The sequence below is a fragment of the Callospermophilus lateralis genome, chromosome 14 (assembly GCF_048772815.1).
Source record: "Callospermophilus lateralis isolate mCalLat2 chromosome 14, mCalLat2.hap1, whole genome shotgun sequence".
Lineage (NCBI taxonomy): Eukaryota > Metazoa > Chordata > Mammalia > Rodentia > Sciuridae > Callospermophilus > Callospermophilus lateralis.
In genome coordinates this window covers 90065461-90086722 of record NC_135318.1, presented here as the reverse complement: position 1 = coordinate 90086722, position 21262 = coordinate 90065461, and the positions used below count along the sequence as shown (strand labels likewise).

General features: G+C 39.7%; 1 protein-coding gene across 3 annotated transcripts in view; it reads right to left on the bottom strand.

Annotated features, from left to right (window-relative positions):
- The window catches only part of Anapc1 (anaphase promoting complex subunit 1), an 80124-nt gene that overhangs the window by 39566 nt on the left and 19296 nt on the right, over positions 1–21262 (bottom strand). For all 3 annotated transcript variants that reach the window (XM_076832850.1, XM_076832849.1, XM_076832851.1), the window contains exons 13-21: positions 21097–21162; positions 16060–16194; positions 13614–13754; positions 12867–12927; positions 10722–10909; positions 7371–7445; positions 6562–6830; positions 5167–5258; positions 4278–4426 (exon numbers count right to left, since the gene is read on the bottom strand). In XM_076832850.1, coding sequence (XP_076688965.1) covers positions 4278–4426; positions 5167–5258; positions 6562–6830; positions 7371–7445; positions 10722–10909; positions 12867–12927; positions 13614–13754; positions 16060–16194; positions 21097–21162 — 1176 coding nt within the window. The remainder of the gene's footprint in view (positions 1–4277; positions 4427–5166; positions 5259–6561; positions 6831–7370; positions 7446–10721; positions 10910–12866; positions 12928–13613; positions 13755–16059; positions 16195–21096; positions 21163–21262) is intronic.

Genomic DNA, 21262 nt, shown 5'->3' with positions numbered 1-21262 from the left:
CTGGGCCCCACGTGGGCAAGATGGCACACAAACACGTTACTGTGAGGGTCAGTGGTTTGCTCCTGTCGGTGCTAAGGAGTATGCCATTATACAGATACACCAAACTCTGCTCACTTACTGAAAACCAAGGGACACTCGGGTTGTTTCCAGTTCATAACAGATATGAGAAAAACTGCTTTAAGCATTCGATTAAGGTCTTTGTGCAAGCACATGTTTTCATTTCTCATACAGAGGTAAATATCCAAAAGTAGGACTGCTTTGTCTTGTGGTATGTACAAGTTAAACTTTAAAAGAAACTGCCAGTTTTCCAAAATGCTGCACCATTTTTGCTGTCCCACCAACAAAGTACAAGGGTTCAGTTGCTCCAAATTCTCCCCAACACCTGTTCCAAGTCATCTGACAGATAACCCTAGTCATATTTAATAAGCATCTAGAATTATCTCATCTAGGCTTTAACATTAAAACATTATATTTACTTATAAACAGTACCCAAATAAATTTGCATACTAATTCAAATAATCAAGGTCATCCTCTAGAGGAAGTTAATTATTTAATATATAAGGCCTCTGCTCACCAAAAAAAAAAAAAAAAACACAGAAGAAACAAAGAAGGTTTATACTGCTTTGTCAAGTCAATGTATTACAACACACAGATTTTTAAAATTTAATTACCTCAAATCCATTTTGGATTAACTATTGGGCCAAAATACATCTACTCACTAAGAATCTCCACACTGTTACTCTAAACCTCAAAGAGCTATGTCAGTATTTGCTTTAAGGAAAAAAGGAACATAAGATATGGGGGGGAGGGGGAATCACTCTAAAAAGTGTAGAATATTTAGCCTATGATAAAAGTATATTTTTAATCTGTTTTTTTAGCTGAGATTACATTATTCAAAAATATCAAAGTAGAGATAAATCAGGTGTATTAAATCATAAAACAAAGTTCCTTGAAGACAAAGACCCCTGATAAAATTAGATTACTTCCTTCCTTTCCCTTCCCTCATCTGGATAGATGGTAAATGGACTCCACCATCTCCACGGTGAGACTCGATAACCAAGAGCCACAAGCTGGAAGGAAGGGTCTGGTACAAGTTATTGCAAATATCTCCTCACCCAAACATCGAATCAAAAACACTAAAGCAAATAAACTCATGACAAAATCGAAGCCCATCAATAAAAACTGTCGAAATATTTTTAATATTCTTACTTAAAATGTCATGGGTCTGTGAGCTGGCAAGTTAGGTAGTAATGCCAGGAGTACAAACAAAGTGAAGATGGAAGCCCAGAGAGGCAAGCTGAGCACCAAGAACACCAGGAAAGGACAACCGCCAGAATGACAGCACGCCTGCAGATCGAGCATGGGACCGGGATCACATCCAGCGTGTAAGAACTCCACAACAACAAAAACACAACTCAGAAGTGGTCAAAGGAGGGCTGGGGCTGTAGCTCAGTGGCAGAGTGCCTGCCTTGCAAGTGTGAGGCATTGGGTTCCATCCTCAGCACTACATAAAAAATAAATAAATAAGGATATTGTGTCCAGATCCAACTAAAAAAAGAAATGGTCAAAGGACTTAAACAGACACTTCTTCAAAGAAGATCTATAAATAGCAATAAGCACATGAAAATATGCTTAATATCGCCAGTTACTAGGGAACTGCAATGGGACACCATTTCACACCTAGGAGGATGGCTGCAATTTTAAAAAACAGGTGGAAATTATGGATTGGCAAGCATGTGGGTAAATTAGACCCCTCCCTCCTGCATTACTGGTGAAAATATAAAAAGTGCAGCCCCTATGGGCTGGGGCGTACCTCAGTGGTACAGCACCTGCCTCGAAAGTGTGAGGCACCGGGTTTGATCCTCAGCACCACATAAAAATAAAGATATTGTGTCCATCTACAACTAAAATATATATATACACATACATACACACACACACACACACACACACACACACACACACGCACAGCCACTGTGAAGAAGTCAAACATTCTACTCTCCTGACCCAGCAGCTCCACTCCCAGGGGGGTACATTCAGAAAACTGAAGGTACAGACTTGAACAGACACTTGTATATCCCTGGCTCAGTGCAACATTAGCCAAATAGCCAAAAGGCAGACACTACCCAAGTGTCTACACTACCCAAGTGGCTATCTGCAGAAAAAAACGTGAACTATGGTACCTCTATGCAACAGAATACTACTCAGCCTAAAGAGGAATGTAATTTATATACATGCTAGAACACAGATGAACCTAAAAAACAATATGCTAAGTGAAATAAGCCAGAAACAAAAGGACAAACAGAAAAATTCACAGAAACAGAAAGGAGGTCACCAAGGACTGAGAAAAGGGGGAAGGGGAAGCTATTGTATGACAGTTACCTAATTTACATTAGGCAGGATAAAAAAGTTCTGGGTATGGGTGCTGTTGATTACATAACAATGTGAACATATTTAATGTCACTAAACTGTACACTTAAAAATGGTTAAAATGATATGCATATTTAGCCAATGCTATTAAAAAAAAAAAAAAAAAAAACACAGCCTACATGTGGGCTTGGGAAGCCCTTTTCAAGAACGTAAAAGAAAAGGGTAGGGTGCCAGGACATTTGCAGTCTGCTAACTTGGGAGAGGGAACAAAAGCACATGGTTCCCTTTATGCTCAGATGACCCCCCAACAGAGGTCCACCTGGGCCCTCCCTCAGCAAGCTGCTGCAGTTTCAGGAACAGAAGGACACATGCCAAGGACTCACTTACATCAATGCCTTCCGGTTCTAAATGAAGGTTTGAGGTTTATTAACTATTCAAAATAAACTAAACTCTAAAAATAAACAAAGATGTATTTCCTTAAAAAAAGTGTTCACAGAATTTTTTTTAACTATAGATAAAGTGATTATAAGAATAATATACAAAAGTTTTAAAAAAAAAACCTGAAATGGTAAAGATAATTTTTTAAAAAGACTAATAGGAGTAGTAACTAACCAATTTCAAGGCTAATTACAAAACTACAATAATCAAGGCAGTGTGGACAGTCACAGAGATCAATGAACTGGAAAAAGAAGTACAGGACGAGGCCAACTAATTTTTGATGAAAGTACAAAAATGGTGTCATTCAACAAATGGTGTCCAAGAACTGGATATCCAAAAAGATAATGAACACCTTGACCCAAACGTCACACCTTATATAAAATTAACACAAGAAATTAGAGATCTAAATGTAAAATATGAACCTCAAAAAACTCCATAAGAAAACACATCTTCAAGGCCTAAACTCAAATTTAAAAATTCTTAAATATAATACCAAAAGCAACATCTCCCCAACCCCATGCAAAAAAAAAAAAAAAAAAAAAAAAAAAAAAAAAACACCTGGTAAAATGGCTTTAACATTTTTTTGTGGGGAAAAAGCATTAAGAGAATGATGAGACAAGTGAGAAAGTATCTGCAAAAAGTAAAAATCTCACATCTAAAATTCAAAATATCATGACATCCATTAAAGGAAGGCAAAAAAAAAAAAAAAGGAAAAGGAGAGAGAGAAAGAGAGACAACACTACACAGCTATTAGAATGATAAAAACTAAAAACAGGGACAATACCTGACAAGAGGCAAAGATATAGTCTCATAAATGCTGCTGGTGGGAATTTGACATGAATAGCCACTCTGGAAAACAGTTGACAGTTTCTTAAAAAAAAAAAAAAAAACAAACAAGAATACACTTACTCTGTGACCCATCAGTCCCACTCCTAGGGACCTACCCTAAAGAAATGAAAACTTACACTCACCCAAAAGGCTCTACGTGATAGCTCACAGCAGCTATACTTACAATTGCTAACAACTGGAACCAACCCAACTATCCTCAAGAGAAAACCAAGGTACAGCAACGTGACAGGCTGCAAATCAGCAAGAGAGTACGACAATGATGACAATGCAATAACTGATGACAATGGTGATGACTTGAATGATCATAAATCACAAGGAAAGCGGGGTGAGGTGGTGTGTGCCTGTGATCTCAGCTGCTCAGGAGGCTGATGCAGAGGAATCTCCAGTCCAAGGCCAGCATGGCCAACATAGCAAGATGCCATCTCCAGAGAGAAAAATACTGTGAGGGAACTTTTGGGGCACTGGTACAAACGTTTTCTACCCTGATGACAATGGTAATGATATGCTAAAATTCAAAAACTGTACACAGGAAGAAAAAGTTCATTTTACTATGTAATTTTTTAATTTAATTTAAAAGAAAAAAACAATCCAACAAGACAGGCAGCACTCTACATACATACCAAGACAACAAGTCTGCTTCGTTCACAGATTCCAGGAAGGTACGGGTAGGGGGGCATTCCCTCGCCCTTCAGACAAGAGCTCACCCACTGGTAGATGCTTGGTGGTTCAGAAGTGAAAAATGATGGATGATGCATAAATCCTGTTTGACCTTTAAAATTAAATAAATATTTATAGATACAAGAATACATTAAGACAATACTACTTTACTCTAAAAGAAAATCAATCAACAGTACATGTCATCTCGAAACAACATTTCTCCACGTTCTCCAAAATGCCTCATGTTTTCTGTCACAGTAAACAACGGACTATCTTACTATACTATATAAAAATGTCTAACTAAAACTTTTTAGCCTAACTCTAAAGGTGAGAAAACACAAGAGATATCAAGGATCCACCTCTAATCTAAGAATTGAGGCCCTGCTAAGTCACATTAGCTCAAGGTGATAATGTAGGACATTTTCATCTTGCTGTCCAACATGATGGGCACCAGCCCCATGTGACTATTTGAAGCATGGCTAGTGCAGTTTATACATATATATATACACACACACACGTTTGTATGTGTGTATATACATACGTATTATTAAATTCAAATAACATGGCTAGTGGCTATTAGCAGGATAACACAGGTCCAGGTTGGAGCATCCCAAGTACCAGAAACTCTCCAAGTTTCTGCCATTCAGACCCCATAGGGAGGGTGAAGTTTTCCCTACATGCTGAAGAGGTTATGACTTACAACCAGTCAGGGATTGAATACTAAAGTCTGCCTGGTGAAAAGTAATGGCCCTGGGCTGGTGGTAAGAAATACAACCTCTGCCATTCACTGAGAAAGACATAAGCATACACCACCACACAGTTCAGAGCATCTTTATTGGCACGAATGCTTACCTTGATCAATTGTGCACACCTGTCCAGTAGTGTTGACAAGCATGGGATAGTCTCTGTAGTAATGATCGACATAGGGCCCCAACTGTAAGTCCCTAAAACATAAGCAAATATATAGAAGAAGGTACAGCACTTTCCCTCTACGGAGTTAGGATTCATCAGTGGAACTTTTCAATTTAAAAATGTGCTCATGTCACAGAAGATAATCCAATGTAGAGTCTCTACTGTGTTTCTGGGCTCTGAGGCACCCAGACTGACAGTGCAACACAGCCCCTTTTGCGAGGTACATTTCATGGAGGCGAAAGTACAGAACAGCACTCCAGGCTCCTGCCCCTCTGGGACAGCGGTGTGACCTCCACCACATCATCTCCACAAACTTCAGAGTTTTCTCCTATACAGTGGGCAACACTAGCTAACATACTCCAAGGCTCTGACAATTAAATAAGAAAACGTATGTGAAAAAATACCTATAAATTGTCAAACACTATAAAAATGCCACTGATTTCAGATAGCATAATTGGGGTTTGGGAATTAATTAATTACAAAAGAATTTTCATGACAATAATGATTTGTTATAAGTGAAACTGACAGCAATTAAAACTGCCACATCTCAGAAAAAAAATTTCATGATCTCAAAGAAGATCACACAAAGCAGCAAATGTGCTATAATCTTTAACTCTAAGGTGGAAATATCAATTTTACCTTCTCTCTCACTAAGGGTCAAAAGGGCTCAAACAACACCCAAGTGTGACCTTTGGAATTCAGAGCCAAATACAAGGAGCCACAAAGTCTGCTGAAATCTACTAGGAGAGCCACCTGGGTCCACTAGGAGTGCCTGAAACTCACGAAAGGCCCTGAGCTGTAACAAGGCCCTAAATCTGCACAAAAAGCCCAGGCTCACAAACATTTGACAGTTTCTTCCTCACTGTAACAGGAAGGATACCTACTCTCGAAAATGGTCATCCCCATTTTCTTGTGATTTTCTGCTGATTTTGTGACAAAAACTAAAAATCCCACTATGGTCCATAGGCACTTTCTCAATCAGTATCTTCACACAATTCCATGGTTTACAGAAAATGCTCTAGTTGCCTAAGAAGGTAAATTTCAGAAACTTACAAGGTTCCTAATGGTAATGTAGAAAATAAAGTCACCATATATAAGTGATTTAACAGGTATTTTCACAGGTTGGTTTCTTGATAAAGTTAGGACATTAGGGGAAAGCATACTTAATACAAGTGAATGGAATAAGCAACGAAGACCTAAAAATTGACCTTTGATTTTAAATATCTGTTCTTACAAACCTTGTCAATAAAAATAGTGATGTTTTAAGTCTCTGAAAAAGAAAAGAAAGTCACTTAAGGACCTCAAGGCTGTTTCTAACACACAAACAATATTTACCTTGCCAACTGAACGAGAAGTTCAACTAGGGAACAAATTCCTTCACCCATTAGGGTATTCAATTTAAGCTCCTCATAGACTAGGTGAAGAACAAAAAAAATTGCAGGTATATGAGGAAAGAGAAGAGTAGAAGAATCCAGACTGAGGTTCTGTGAGAAATCTTCATCCTTCACTTTTGAACCTTCCAAAGAACTCAAACATAAAGATCTGTTCAAAAGATGAGACTCAACATTCTGGTGGTAGTCTGAATTTACTAAATATTCCCAGTCCTAAGAAAAATAAAAAGAATATTGTTAATACAATGATGCCTTTTTATAATGTCATTATTAAAAAAGAAAACCACATCCACTTCAAAAAATTCAAGTTTCATCTTCACATAGGTGAATATAGAAATAAGAAAAAAACTTTTAAAACATCACAGCACTAAGAAAGGAGAAACAACTACAAAACAGCCACGCCATTTCCAGACAACATGCAATCTGGTGTATTTAAGAGTCCAGTTAGAGAACTAATGCATAAAAAGGGAAGTGATGACTTTAGGTGACAGTAAAACACTGACAATAAAATATCTGTAAGTTCACACTGAAATCACACAGCAATACACATGTTTAGATGGTGAATGAGGAAAAGTAAATAAATGACCACAGGAAACAGAACAAATCCTTCTCTTCCAAATAACTATTATTCAGTATTAAAATAAACTAAGCAAAATATGCTGGAAATACAGACAAACAGGAATACCACAGAAGCGGGAAACCAGTACAATCATCCACTGATTATTTATATTAGAAAGAAATAATAATGCTTACATCATCAGATCCAGTCTCAGAAGGCCTTGCTTTTTTGGGTGCAATGACTGGAGAAAGTGACCCTTCAAAGTCAAACTAGAAAACAGCCCCAAAAGAGAAGACAAAAATCATAAACATATTAGTCAACTAACCACTTTAAAAGATTCAGAATCAGTTCTGCTATTTATTAACACTGAGGAAAGCCACCAAAACTCATTTTTCCACATGGAAAATTATGGTACAATTATCTTTGTCCTAGGTCTTATGAAGCTGAGATCCAGTCACATGCGGCAGCACCGAGTGCAGCGCCTGGGTTGGCAGCACTCAATGCCATGTCCTCTCCTCTCCCACTCATGTGACGACAGACCCATCACACCTGCAGCACAACAAGCGCTCCAGGCACATCCCCAGGGAGGACAGGCCAAAATTACAAAATGAGGCACTGTCAGAAGGCTGCACGCTCCGCCCCAGCAAGGGCAAAGTGATCAAAGCAAGATGAAAACCACTGGCTAAAGAGGACCTCTTTATCCTGAGCTCTGACTCTGAGAACAAAAGAGGACAGGGTTTAACTCTGCAGTCCTATAAATACATGTCACAGCCACTTGGTGTGCACCTGTGGTCCCAGTTACTCAGGAGGCTGGGCAGGAGGATCACTGGAGCCCAGGAGTTCCAGCCAGCCTTGGCATATACTAAGACTACATCTATTTGAAAAAACAGGGCTGGGGATGTGGCTCAAGCGGTAGCGCGCTCGCCTGGCATGCGTGCAGCCCGGGTTCGATCCTCAGCACCACATACAAAGAAAGATGTTGTGTCCGCCGAGAAGTGAAAAATAAATGTTGAAAAATTCTCTCTCTCTCTCTTTCTCTCTCTCACTCTCTCTCTTTAAAAAAAAAAAGAAAAAGAAAAAACAGCAACAGTAATTTTCAATTTTTCTCTTCCTTTTTTGACACCATCATGCAATAAGTCAGAGAGGCACACAAGAAAACGGGCAATGCCAGTCCTCCCACAACAGGGGAATGTGAGGAGAACTAGTTCTCTGCCACACACTGGGGCACCACTCTATAAAAATAATTTCTTTTCAACAATTTTCACAGGTTAGTGGCACATTTAAAACGACAAAAAGCTGAAGTGCCCTCATTCACAATGTAGAATTATCTTTCTAATCTTTTCTTATGTAATAAGGTATGGAATATTGGGAATAAGGTAGGCAGCTTGACCACAATTGCTTAGAATAAAAGAAAACTGCGTTTTTTTCACAGTAAGATAATTTTGAAGTAAATTGCAAAGGGCAGTTCTTTCATATGCCACAACAAACACAAACTCTTAACAACAGTATCCAGGACATCAATTCAACAAATTTCATTGACCATCCAGCCATGCCACTACCGTGGGCCCTGGGGAGAGAGCAGTAAGCAAAGCTACACAAAAACCCTCACTTCTCTAGAATTTATACTCCAGTGGAGGGAGAAGGGACACACACAATATAAATAAGTTAAACATATAGTATATTTAGCCCTCCCAGGCAAATGGAGGGGGTGCAATTGTACATGGAGTAGCCAGCATGGCCACAGTGAGGTGCCATCTAATAAAGACCTGAGCGTCTTGCCTGGGGGAGTCATTTTCTGTAGCAGTAACTGCAAGTTCAAAGAACCTGCGGTAGAACATAGGGGAATGCTCAGAGAACAGAAAGGAGGTTAGTGTGGCTGGGATAATGTGCGCAAGGCAGAGATAAGAAAGGAGGAGACACGGAGGTAAGAGAATGCTGAGTCAGAGGGCAACTTGTAGGCCTCTGGCTTTTATTCTGAACAGGATGGGAAGCCACTGGAGAATTCTGGCAGAGTGACTAGCATGACCTGACCTCATCAGACAGGACTGCTTTGGCTGCTGGGCTGAGGAGAGACAAACACAGGCAAAGGACATGAACTGCAGATCAAAACCTAAGAACTATGAATGACTGCAAATCTGAGAAACAAACTTCACAGTTACTTACACAGAAATAAGACAAAATCTTAAAGGAGGCTGGCAAAGGTTCACCAACATACATAACCAACAAGGCAGAACAGGTGCCTGGCTGACCTCGGCAAGAACACAGAGTGGATGTTCTCTAAGAAATCCCTAAGAGTGTGGGTATAGATTTATGTGGAAAATGATGCGTGCAAATTACTCATAAAAAGAAAAAAAGGACTCAACAATGCTTAACTTCTAGCTCGTAGTTACGATAAAACCACATTATCATAACTAAATATAAATGAAGGGACTTTTGTGAACGATTTTTAAAGATGTAGGAAATTTCCACTTATAGCATTTAATCTAACAAGCAACATCAAAATGTTTAGAGTGCCTCACACATGCTAGGCAAGTGTGCTACCACTGAGCCACAATCTCAGCCCCTAGAGTGGCTATTTCTGAGTAACAAAATATAAATATTATTTTCTTCTTAATTCCTTCATATTCCAAATTATTCTCAATAAGCACATGATTTTTTAATGGGTTTGCTAGCCCAAGGCTAAAATGTATAGTTGGACACAGCTAACTGGCCTGAACCAAGGTAAGTGTGCTCTAGAGTGACTTCTTCAGAGTGACCCGGGCAGGGCTGTCCTGGGAGTAATCTCAAGTGGAAGGAAACAGCCCATACTAAAGGTACCACACTGAAGGGTTCTCAAATACCTACAAAGAGCCTAAGAGCCAATCCCAGTGAGAGGTGAGCCATCCAGTCTTATGCCCACAGTGGAGTCAGTACTCAGGCCAAGACTGCCAATCCCTCAGAAATCAACCCTCCTCCTCAACTGCATGTGTAAAGACAGTCTTGCCTTCAGAAAAGAACATTAAGCCAAGAGTCAGAAGCACAGCCTAGTCCCGGCTTTGAACAAATCACAGGTCTGTCATCTCTTGTGATTTAGTTGCTTGACTAACAAAACCAAGACTAGGGCTGGGGATGTGGCTCAAGTGGTAGCGCGCTCGTCTGGCATGCGTGCGGCCCGGGTTCGATCCTCAGCACCACATACCAACAAAGATGTTGTGTCTGCCGATAACTAAAAAATAAATAAATAAATAAATAAATAAAAAACAAGTCTACTACTAATCCTAACATAACAAGCAGGCATTTTGAAATGAAATGAGAAACAGTCAAATGTGCTTTAAAACATTATAAACTCAATAACATTTTACTAGTGATCATAATTACTAAGTATTAAGTGACATTTGATTTATAATACATAAACACAATAAGCCTTGACATTAGTCCAATATTTTATAAGGTTTACCTATTTTTAAATCTGTCTGCTATATATTCTGAATGCTACATTGCCAATTATGCAAACATTACACTGATAATAGAATAGTTCATGAAGAAAAACAATTGAATTTACTTACATTTCGGGTCCACGCTAAGCGGTCTGTGTTATAACCCATCATGTTCATGAGACAAATCACAAATAAATTCCACTCGGAGTGATAACTGGGTCCTCCTGGTGCACTGTGGACATTGTACCACTTGACAAGCATCTGAACTGCTATTTCTTTGGGCAGGACGAACTTAATTGCATGCACACATGTTTGTACTATTAAAACAAAGATTAATTTTAATATGCTTTGTATGTATGCACTTCTTCCTACCTTTCAATAATAAAGTTTTAAAATTACTATTATGGGAAGGTCAATTACTATGAAAAGAGAAATGTCACTCAAGAGCCCAAAGGATGCACACGTTACTGTGTCAATCATCTGAAACTTCAGTCAGCTAATAAATACAACAGGGCTTGCTAGAGGTCTGAGGACAGCCATTGGGTCATTAACTCTGGATCAGAAGGTAGGTGAGCAGCAGTTCAGCTCACCTGGGACAACACTGACTTCCATCCACTGCCAACAATTAATAACTGCTCCCCTTTTCACTCAAAAATGTCCTAGCTTGGACAATAAATTAAAGTTACTCTGTGAAAAACATTCTTATATGAAATATTGCTTAAATATTTTAGTAGATATATATTTATTTAATATACACACCCACAAACAGCAATGCTTAGTTAGCATTTAAAAAAAGGTCTAAATGAGTTTCCTGTCAATCAAATCTTTGTACTTTTATTTCTGATAACAAAAAATGTTAGAAAACCAAATAACAAGGATATCACATTTGAATACACAGTAAGTGTAACCCAGATCCTGCAAGAGGGTCTGAGGAACTCTTTTTAAGTACATAAATTCATGTACATGAATTATGTGCTTTTATTTGGCTGTAAAGGGGCAAGACTCTATTTTGTTTCCTTCCTTGTTTTTTGTTGTTGTTGTTGTTGTTGTTTAGTTTTTCGGTGGACACAACATCTTTATTTTTGTGTGGTGCTGAGGATCGAACCCAGCACCCTGCGCATGCCAGGTGAGCGCGCTACCACTGGAGCCACATCCCCAGCCCTCCTTGTTTGTTTTTTTATATATTTTGTTTAAACATAGTATTTTAGGTATTTGGTCTTACAATTACTGGCTAAGTACCCTTTAGAAAAGCAAGGAATTTCTATACAAATTTGGAATACCATTTACACACCTGCAAAAAACAAATTCTTAAAAGTCATTCTAGTCTACAATCTGCCGACGTTTTGCTTTAGCAGCTAGAGTCTGAAACTAACACATGTGTGAACTTTCTTATATCACAAAGGCATTCTTTTTTTTCTTTTCTTTTCTTTTGGGGGGGGTGGCTAACTCCTTCAATCCTAACATTTTGTGTAGGATTCTATGTTCAGAAATATTCTCTACTGGGCTGGGGATGTGGCTCAAGCAGTAGTGTGCTCGTCTGGCATGCGTGCAACCCGGGTTCGATCCTCAGCACCACATACAAAGATGTTGTGTCTGCCGAAAACTAAAAAATAAATATTAAAAAAAAAAAAAGAAATATTCTCTACTATTATCTTCCAAATCACATTTCAGTAATAACTGAAGCAGATTCCAATATTTCTGAAAATATTTCTGATTGTATTTTGACTTTAATACTAGGTTTTATCCAATCAAAGTAATTATGTTAATTTCACAATTTATCTAAACTTGAGAGATTTACTTTAGAATTAAAAACATTACTAAATATGCCAAGAAATACTTTAATTGTGTAGGTTTTCTGTTTTCTCAGATTTTCTTCCAAGAAGCACATCCCTATAATACTGTAAATCTTGCTGCATCAAATTCTTCAGCATGAAAATCCTAGAGAAGCAGGGTGTAAGGAGGCAACCTGTAGTCCCAGCTACTCAGGAGGCTGAGCAGGAGTTTAAGACCAGCCTGGGCAACACAGATAGACCTCCTTTCCAAAAAAAAAAAAAAAATGACACCTCAGACAGTCAGAATGAGCATGTCCTTCACAGATACTCCAGTCTAGGCACCCTCAGTTGTCTACAGCTTCCCTGCAAAATGAAAAACCTGACCGGTGGCTTCAAAACAGCAACATAAGTGTTAAAATCCCCATTGCTAATATAAATCAGCAGTTACTTCAAATCTTACCAGAGCTCTCACAAAAGAGTGAGGTCTGACTATCAATCATACCTAATTCAGAGGTGGCAATTTCCGGAATAGTGATCCTAACCATGGAGCCATTACTCAGTTCCTAGTGAAAAGAACAGAAACAAATAAGACAAGACACACAGAACTTGAGCTATACAAGACTACCTGTCAATAAAAAAAATAAACAGTATTTTTCAAACAAAAATGAACACTTGAACTAAATGTACCTATTTATAAAACATTTCCAAAAAAGCATTTAATAAAAAGTATCTATTTTCATAGACATACTAAGCTTACATCACCATAACTAGGATGGTGACTTACTTTTAAAGAAAAGACAAAAATCACGTCAATATGCAATGCAACTTACTGAACAGAGTTTTGTTGCTGAAACATTTTTAATAATAGAAAGACTTTAGAAAACTTAAGCAGAAACACCTAAAGTTAAAAGTAAAATAGTGCCAAAAAAGTGACACATTGCAAAATATTTTAAAAATTGTATAAAATGTTTGTTCTTGTTTTTCAGACAAAACTTTGCATCCTGACAAATTTGAAATGATAGGCATATTTCTTAGAAAGCCACCTAATCTGTATTTTTTTTTAACTATTCTTTTTTTAAAGAAAGAGAGAGAATTTTAATATTTATTTTTTGGTTTTCGGCGGACACATCATGTTTATTTGCATGTGGCACTGAGGATGGAACCCAGGCCGCACGCATGCCAGGCGAGCTCGGTACCGCTTGAGCCACATCCCCAGCCCCGCCATCTAATCTTTTAAAGATATACTTACTAGAGTTACTCTATTATGGACAGGATCTCTAACAGAATGAATATAAGTTCCAAGCTGCTGGAAGGTACAATCCTCATTATAAAGAGAATCATGAAGTTTGGAAGAATCCCTCAGTTCCGGAACTGGGGACAATAGAACAGCCTGTAAAACGTCATAAATAAAAGACAAATGAAGTACTTTTTGAAAAATTAAGGATAAAAGAAAGTATTTCTCGTGTGCATATGGTCTAACAAATGATCTCATGTAATGATTTAAAACCATTCTACTGCACCTACCATATAGTACCATGCAGCAGACCAACCTCCCCACAGGAAACAACAGCAATGCATCTGACGGAGGAAAGCTCTGGAAAGTTGGGGAGGCCACCAAGCTTAGATGGAGCCACCAAGATCTGAGAGAGACAGGAGCCACAGGGACGGGCTTTTCCTGCTCTGGGCATCTGTAATTTGGGTGGCAAAGGAGCATACAGATAGGTTGAGGATGCCAGAGTGGCCACAGCAAAGAGAAGCCCACAGCACCCTTCATAGAGCTAGACACACAACCTGCAATTTGAGGCAGGCAGGGCACACGTGACTTAAGGAACTAAGAAAGCAGGGAAAAAGGATAGCAATAAAAAGTAGATAAATGAGACCCATATTTAGTGGTATTTCTCCTCTAAGCAAGTATTTATTTGAAAATATAAGAGCAAATATTTTTAGCTACAAATATATAAACAAAAAAATTAAATGCTCTTTGATGGTAACTACAGATGCTTCTAATCTTCAGTCTCTAGCCATGACTTCTGGCCCTTTCTATATTGAATCTAGAACTTCCCCAGGTGAACATCTAACATTGAGAACCAATCATGTCTAAGATGTGTTTATTGTCCAGTTTTCATTCCAACAGTCAGGAAAAATGCAGCTCCAGCGGACTGTGCTACCGGCCAGAGAAGTGGGAAGGCCCACACCCAGTGGGAAACCACAGTCTCCTGTGACCTCAAAGGACACTAGCGATTCCTGAGTTTGTGGAACTCTTCAAAAAGCTGGAAAGCATTTTACATTACTTCCAAATCACATAAACCCTGTGATACTTCTCCAGCTTCCTTTCTGAAAGCCCTGCAAATACGCTTAAAGAGAAAAAAAGCTCAATGATGTGCATATTTAAAAACTAAACTAGGCCCTAGACATTATCAGTACAACTGCCAGCACCAACTTTCCCTTTGAATTTCCCCTAAATATCTGCACTTAGGTGTTCCTCAAATATACCCTTCTTTACCTAAACTAACAAAGACAGGCACTTGCCAGGTAGCTTGGGGAAGTCTGAGCTTTGTTCCACGGCACCTCTCCCAAGTCCAGCAGTATAAAACCAATCAGGTGACAAGCTGTTACTTACGCCTCCCCAGGTCTCGTATGTCACCGGCCAACTCTCGTCTCGTACCACTCTAGCTAGACCTTTTCTGCATCTCTCACATGGATGCAGACCTCATTCAGAGTCTAAGTGATCTCCCTACCTCTAATTCCAAGAGAAACCTGTCTAAAACATACCATTACACTCACAACTCCTTCCTCAAAAACCTGTAATGCTCCAGCAATTGCATTCAGAATAAAACCAGCTTTTATCCTTTCTACCTTTAAGCGCATGTTAGAAAGCCTATAAACCCCAGCTCTACTATTCATTAGCTTTATGGCACTGGACAAGTGGCATCTATATATCCAGTTGTGTCCAGTTATAAACAAGGATCACCCAGCATTTTCTCAGTCAACAAAGCCGTTCTCAGGACTTCGATGCACTAATACTTATGAAATACACGGCAGTGCCTCACACACAGGAAATGAGCAGGGGTTTACCATTACCACCATCCCTCCTACCCTGTCTCACCTTGCAGTCAACTAAAATCTAAGTGTCCATTCAACAGATCCATGGAGTCCCTAACGTGTTGGGAGATGGAGATGTCAACACACTATCAACTATTCTCCACTTCGCTGCCTTCAGGCCTGTGTCTGTGACTCCTCCTTTCCCAAGGCCTTTTCTGTTTAGACTCCATACTCAGCCTCCCAGTACAATGTGCCTCTCAGAGACGAAACTCTGGCTCTGCGACATCATGCCACTGGATCCATCTTTACCTCAGTGAGTCTAGGGAACGTTTTGTTCCTCAAAAGTCAAAACAGTCTACCCTAATAATACAGTAATAAAAGCAGTCTACCCTAAATTATAATTTCTTAGACAGTACACCTACTCCATCCAAGTACATTCGAGTTCCCTAGCTGGAAAAGAATATATCACTTTCACCTCTCTAGAACCTTCAAGGGTTCTAGAGAGTAGCACACAGATCACAGGAGAGGTTAATGTATGGCAATTTCATCATGTGTGTTCAAAAACACATTTTGTAAGTATTATCTAAAATAGATAATAAATAGTTAATAAATAGATGATAAATAGTTTTGCTAACACCTAATCCACTTCTTACCTCATCCAAGGATCCCAACAGTTTACCCAGAGGCTTAGGAGTACTGGCACTGTCCAGGGGCGTGCTGGGCCGCGGCATGGTGTTGGACATTGTTAAGGAGGGAGCTGGCAGTCCAGGAATAAAAACCTTTCCCACCTTGGAGTAACAGAGATGTGGGGAAAGTACTGGCTTTAGTGAATGCATTATACTCTTAAACAAAATGTTAAAAAGCAAATTAAGCACAAATTTCTTTTAATATGTCAAACTTTATGCCCACCAAACACAACTGAAAAACAAACAATATTTTGACAATTTTTCAAACTCCACCCAGCAACTGCAAGCACCTTGATTTAATTTCTCATCTGACTCCATTTCATTAAGAATAGTGGCACACTGGCACATGCCCACAATCCCAATGGTTCAGGATACTGAGGCAGGAGGACTGCAAGTTCAAAGCCAGACCCAAGAATTTAGCAAGACCCTCTCTCTAAATAAAATATAAAAAGGCTAGGGATGTGGCTCAGTGGTTAAGCACTCCTGGGTTCAATCACTGGTACCCAAAAAAAGGAGGGGGTGTGGGGATAAGTGCAGGGTACTGTATATATGGCATAAGTTAAGGGCGCCTGAGTGACAAACCACTCCCCTGTGCTAGGCGGGTGAGCAGCAAACCGCTTACCCCGGAGGCACAGCCAGCCCTCTGTGTGAGGCCATGTATTGCAGTCCCAGTACTTGCTCCATAGCCCCCTCCTCAACTGGTCGCTGCAAGGACATCTGGCAAGAAATTGCATTGATGGCTACCTGTAATCTGCTTAGCTGCTGCCTGATTACATATACATGGTAACTGCGCAGTAAAATCAGACCTGCATCCTGCTTGGTCTCCAGAGGTCTTGATTAGCGACTCCACAGCCACACTCTCCTCTACCCTGTTCCATGACCTCTTCGCTGGATGAGAAAGCCCACACAAGCAGGGGTGAAGGGGATGAGGAAAATATTAAGATCATCAAAAAAACGCTATGTAGTGTAGTACACCTGTTCCTACCTTTTAGGTGGTAAAGACAGGCCCCTAAGCTTTCAGAGATTACATGCAGTGATCTTGTTAGCAAGTCTCAAAGCAGAGAGAATTGTGACACAATTACTCTCAGAGGCTAAGAAACTGTGTGTGCCTTAAAAACTGAAATCTGGCCTAATTCCAACGACTCTCCAGCTCACTATTTCTGTTTTCCATCATCAAGTCTATAACATTTCTTCCCCAGAAAACATCACATATACAAAATTCTTCACTGGCCTTAAAAGAGTGAGTAGACAATCCACACTAACCTCCCAGCATTTCAGCTACCTGTAGGGCTCTCAGGAAAAATGCCACAGAAATTCAGGTCCATACAGGCTGAAAACCTGATGAGACCAAAGGAAGATGCTCAGAGTAAAATGACATTTTAACAATATAGATATTAATGTATTATTCAAAAGCTAAAAAAATAACAAAAGCTGCCAGAATAAAATCCTTAGCCTTAAAAAACAAAACTGACAATGAGAAGTAGCAAGACATAGAAGTTTTTTTCCTGAAACCCCCAGTTCACAAGATGATGGAGCAAGCACTTTCCTCATTATTCCTTCTACTAACTACCAAATAACAAATAAGCACTGCTCAAAACTCAAAACTCAAAAACTCAAAATTAAATGAAGACTCTGAAGATGGGAAAAAGAAAATGGACTCAGAAGGTCCTTGTTGTCTTTGTTACTGTTGCTGTTTAACCCTTATGTAGCAGGCCTTGGACCTCAAGGGGCCTGTGGCCCAGACATGCCCATGGTCACACACAAGAAACCTTGTTTCTTTTAGTCAAGTGTTGGCAAGAGCGTGACCAAGCAGGACAGAAACAACACACCTTCCCTACTCTAGGCGAACACCACGCAAAAAAGATATGTGCCTCTCCAACACTTCACCAAGAAGCATGGCCTAGGCAACTGTGGCAGAGCCCTCTCATCCCCTCTGCCAGGACTTGGAGGCACCCCTCCCCCAGCACAGAGGCTAAGGGCCAGAACAGACCTACATCCCTGCTCTGCAGGGACAAGAAGGACTGTGGCAGAGCCCTCACCTTCCTTCCAGAAGGGGCACCTCTACATCTCCCCTCCTTCACTGCAGCTGTGGTAGGGCAGGAGCCTGGGCTACCCTCCTCTCCTCACAAACAAGGAAGCACACGAGGAGGAAGAGACCCAAAACTAGAACCTCAGGGACCTGTGTGGGACAACAACAAAATGCCTGACAGCTGAATCACTGGAGAAGCAGAAAGGAGAACAAGTATGGAACTAAACACACATTTAAAAAAATAACATGATAATATGGGAACTGGGTCTGTAGCTCATTGGCAGAGCACTTGCCTAGCATGTGCATAGCCCTGAATTCAAAAGACAATATTATAAAGATGTCAATTATGCCCCACATTTATTTATAGTCAACCCATACTATCAAAATCCCAGCAGCCCCAACAAGATGGAATAGAGAGACATCTCACTCTTCTTCCAGCTAAGTACGGCTGAAAACCCTAAATGTTGTATATAAAACAAACGTAAGATCCTGAAAGGCAGAGAGAAGGCAGAAGAGCTCAAGACCTCAAGACCCAACCGATGACAGGATGATGAGTTCCCTGTATTTCTGTCCATCTCACACATCAAGCTGACACGCCAGAAGCACTAATGGGAACAGACCAAAAAAGGGGGAGGGCAAGAAATCCTGTTCTCACTCATCAAAAAAGTAGCAAGGAACAGTTTAACAAGATGGAAAACTGTCACACAATAACCAACCATGAAAAAAAAATTGAACCCAGTTGCATCAACAAAGGCCTAGTGGGCAACATAGATACCCATCTTCAGTTGGTTTTAACAATGCGCTAATTTGGAATAACAAAAAAAAAAAAATACTAATTGTAGTACCACCGATTAGCAAGAATGTGAAGAAGCACTGAGGACTCATATGCTGCTGGAGCTAAGAGGGAGAGGGAGAGGTTGAAAGTTGGTACGACCTACGCTTTGGAAAACAACTTGACATCACATGGCCAAGTGAAATATTCACATACTCTAAAAGACCAGGAGACACACGTATAGTTTTATTTTATTTATTATTTTTGGAACCAGGGATTGAACCCAGGGACACTTATCCACTGAGCACCATCCACAGCCCTTATTTTTCATTTTTGAGACAGGGTCTTGCTAAGTTGTTTAGGGCCTTGCTGAGTTACTGAGGCTGGCTTTGAAAATACGATTTTTATTTTTTTTTTTGGTGGGGGGGTACTGGGGATTAAACTCAGGGGCACTCTACCACTGAGCCATATCCCCAGCCCTATTTTTATTTTATTTAGAGACAGGGTCTGAATTGCTTAGTGCCTTACATTTGGTGAGGCTGGCTTTAATCTTGTAAGCCTCCTGTTTCAGCCTCCCAAGTCACTGGAATTATAGGCCTGCACCACCATGCCCAACTGAAGATATGAATTTTTTAAAACACTGTTTATCAGCTGGGTGCATTGGCCAGCCTCAGCAACTTAGTGAGGCCCTAAGCAACCCAGCAAAATCCTACCTCAAAATAAAAATAAAAAAGGGCTGGGAATGTGGCTCAATGGTCAAGTACCTTTGGGTTCAATCCCCTGTACAGAAGGAAAAAAAAAAAAAAAAGCACTATTTATCAAAGGAAATGTCAGAGGCAATGGGAACAACTTCAACAACTAATAAAAGAGTGAAGATTTTGGTATAATAACACCATGTAATACTAAAGAACAAAGAATGAGTGAACAACATAGATAAACCTATTAAACTCGGTTGAACAAAATAAACAAGTCCGAACAGTATGACTTCCTTTATATAAAAATTCAAAAACAAGGGAACCTAAACAAATGACTCTTTAGTGATACAAACATAATTACACAATTAATAATAAAAACAAGGGAGTGATTTACCACAAAAGTCAGGATAGTGTCTACGAGTGGGGGTGGGAGGGGTTCACAATCAGAAAAGAACATGATAAAAATGTCAACGACATTGACAAGCCCAGCCCCTCGGAGGCTGAGGTGGGAGGGCTGAATTGGAAGCCAGTCTAGGCAAGGATGAGACCCCAACTTAAGGAAAACAAGGGGCTGGGGTTGTGGCTCGGTGCTAGAGTGCTAACCTGGCATGCATCAGGCTCTGAGTTCGATCCTCAGAACCACATAAATGTAAAATAAAGATATTATGTCCACTTAAAACTAAGAAATAAAATAAATATTAAAAAAATTAACAAGACTTGTGGGTAGACAGTGGCAGGGCTCCACTTCTTAACCTCCCAGTATGTGAACGCTTATTTTATTATCCTCAACATTATACATATGTTAAAGATCATCATTTAAATTTGTAGAATGTATCTTATTCTGCATATCTACATATTAATTCTTTGTTATATAAATAAATCTGTATATGTATTCTGCACATCTATATAAAAATTTTGCAAATGTTAAAAGAGAAAAATGTAACCAACATATGCCACAAGCACTGTTTATCAGCTGGGTGCAGCGACCAGCCTCACCATAAACCCTCACCTGAGAAAACTGCATGGAATCAATATAATGAAACTTCACAAAACAACGGTAACCAAATTACAGATGCCAATTTCAAAAGTAGAATTAATTAACTTTTAATTTTTTCGTTAATACTCGGCCTATCCTCATTTAAGGACGCCCTGCCACTGTCTACCCACAAGTCTTGTTTTTCTTGATTTGGGGTCTCACCCTTGCCTAGACTGATCTCCAACTCAGTCCTCCCATCTCTGCCTCTAAGGGGCTGGGCTTACCAATGTCATCGACATTTTTATCATGTTCTTTTCTGATTGTGAACCCCTCCCACCCCCACTCATAGACACTATCCTGACTTTTGTGTCAGGTTCACAGTGCCAATGCATCTGAGAGCAGTGAGCCCCTAGGACCAGCCTCGACTTTCAACATAACAAAAATCTCTGCCAAATTGAGCAGGAAGGAGCACAACAAATTTTAAATAGTGGAGACAGTCCTGCTAAAAGCATCCAGTGTGCCTGTTACTCACCCGAACCACTCCCGTGTACAGCACCAGGTTTCCATTGCCTTCCAGGACCAGCACAGTGTCTATCTTCTAAAAAAGACAAATTTATTTTCTACTCTGAGCAAATTAACAATTTTTTAGCTGAAAATTCTGATGAAGCAAAATAACTTTCAACTTCTCTAGAAATGTG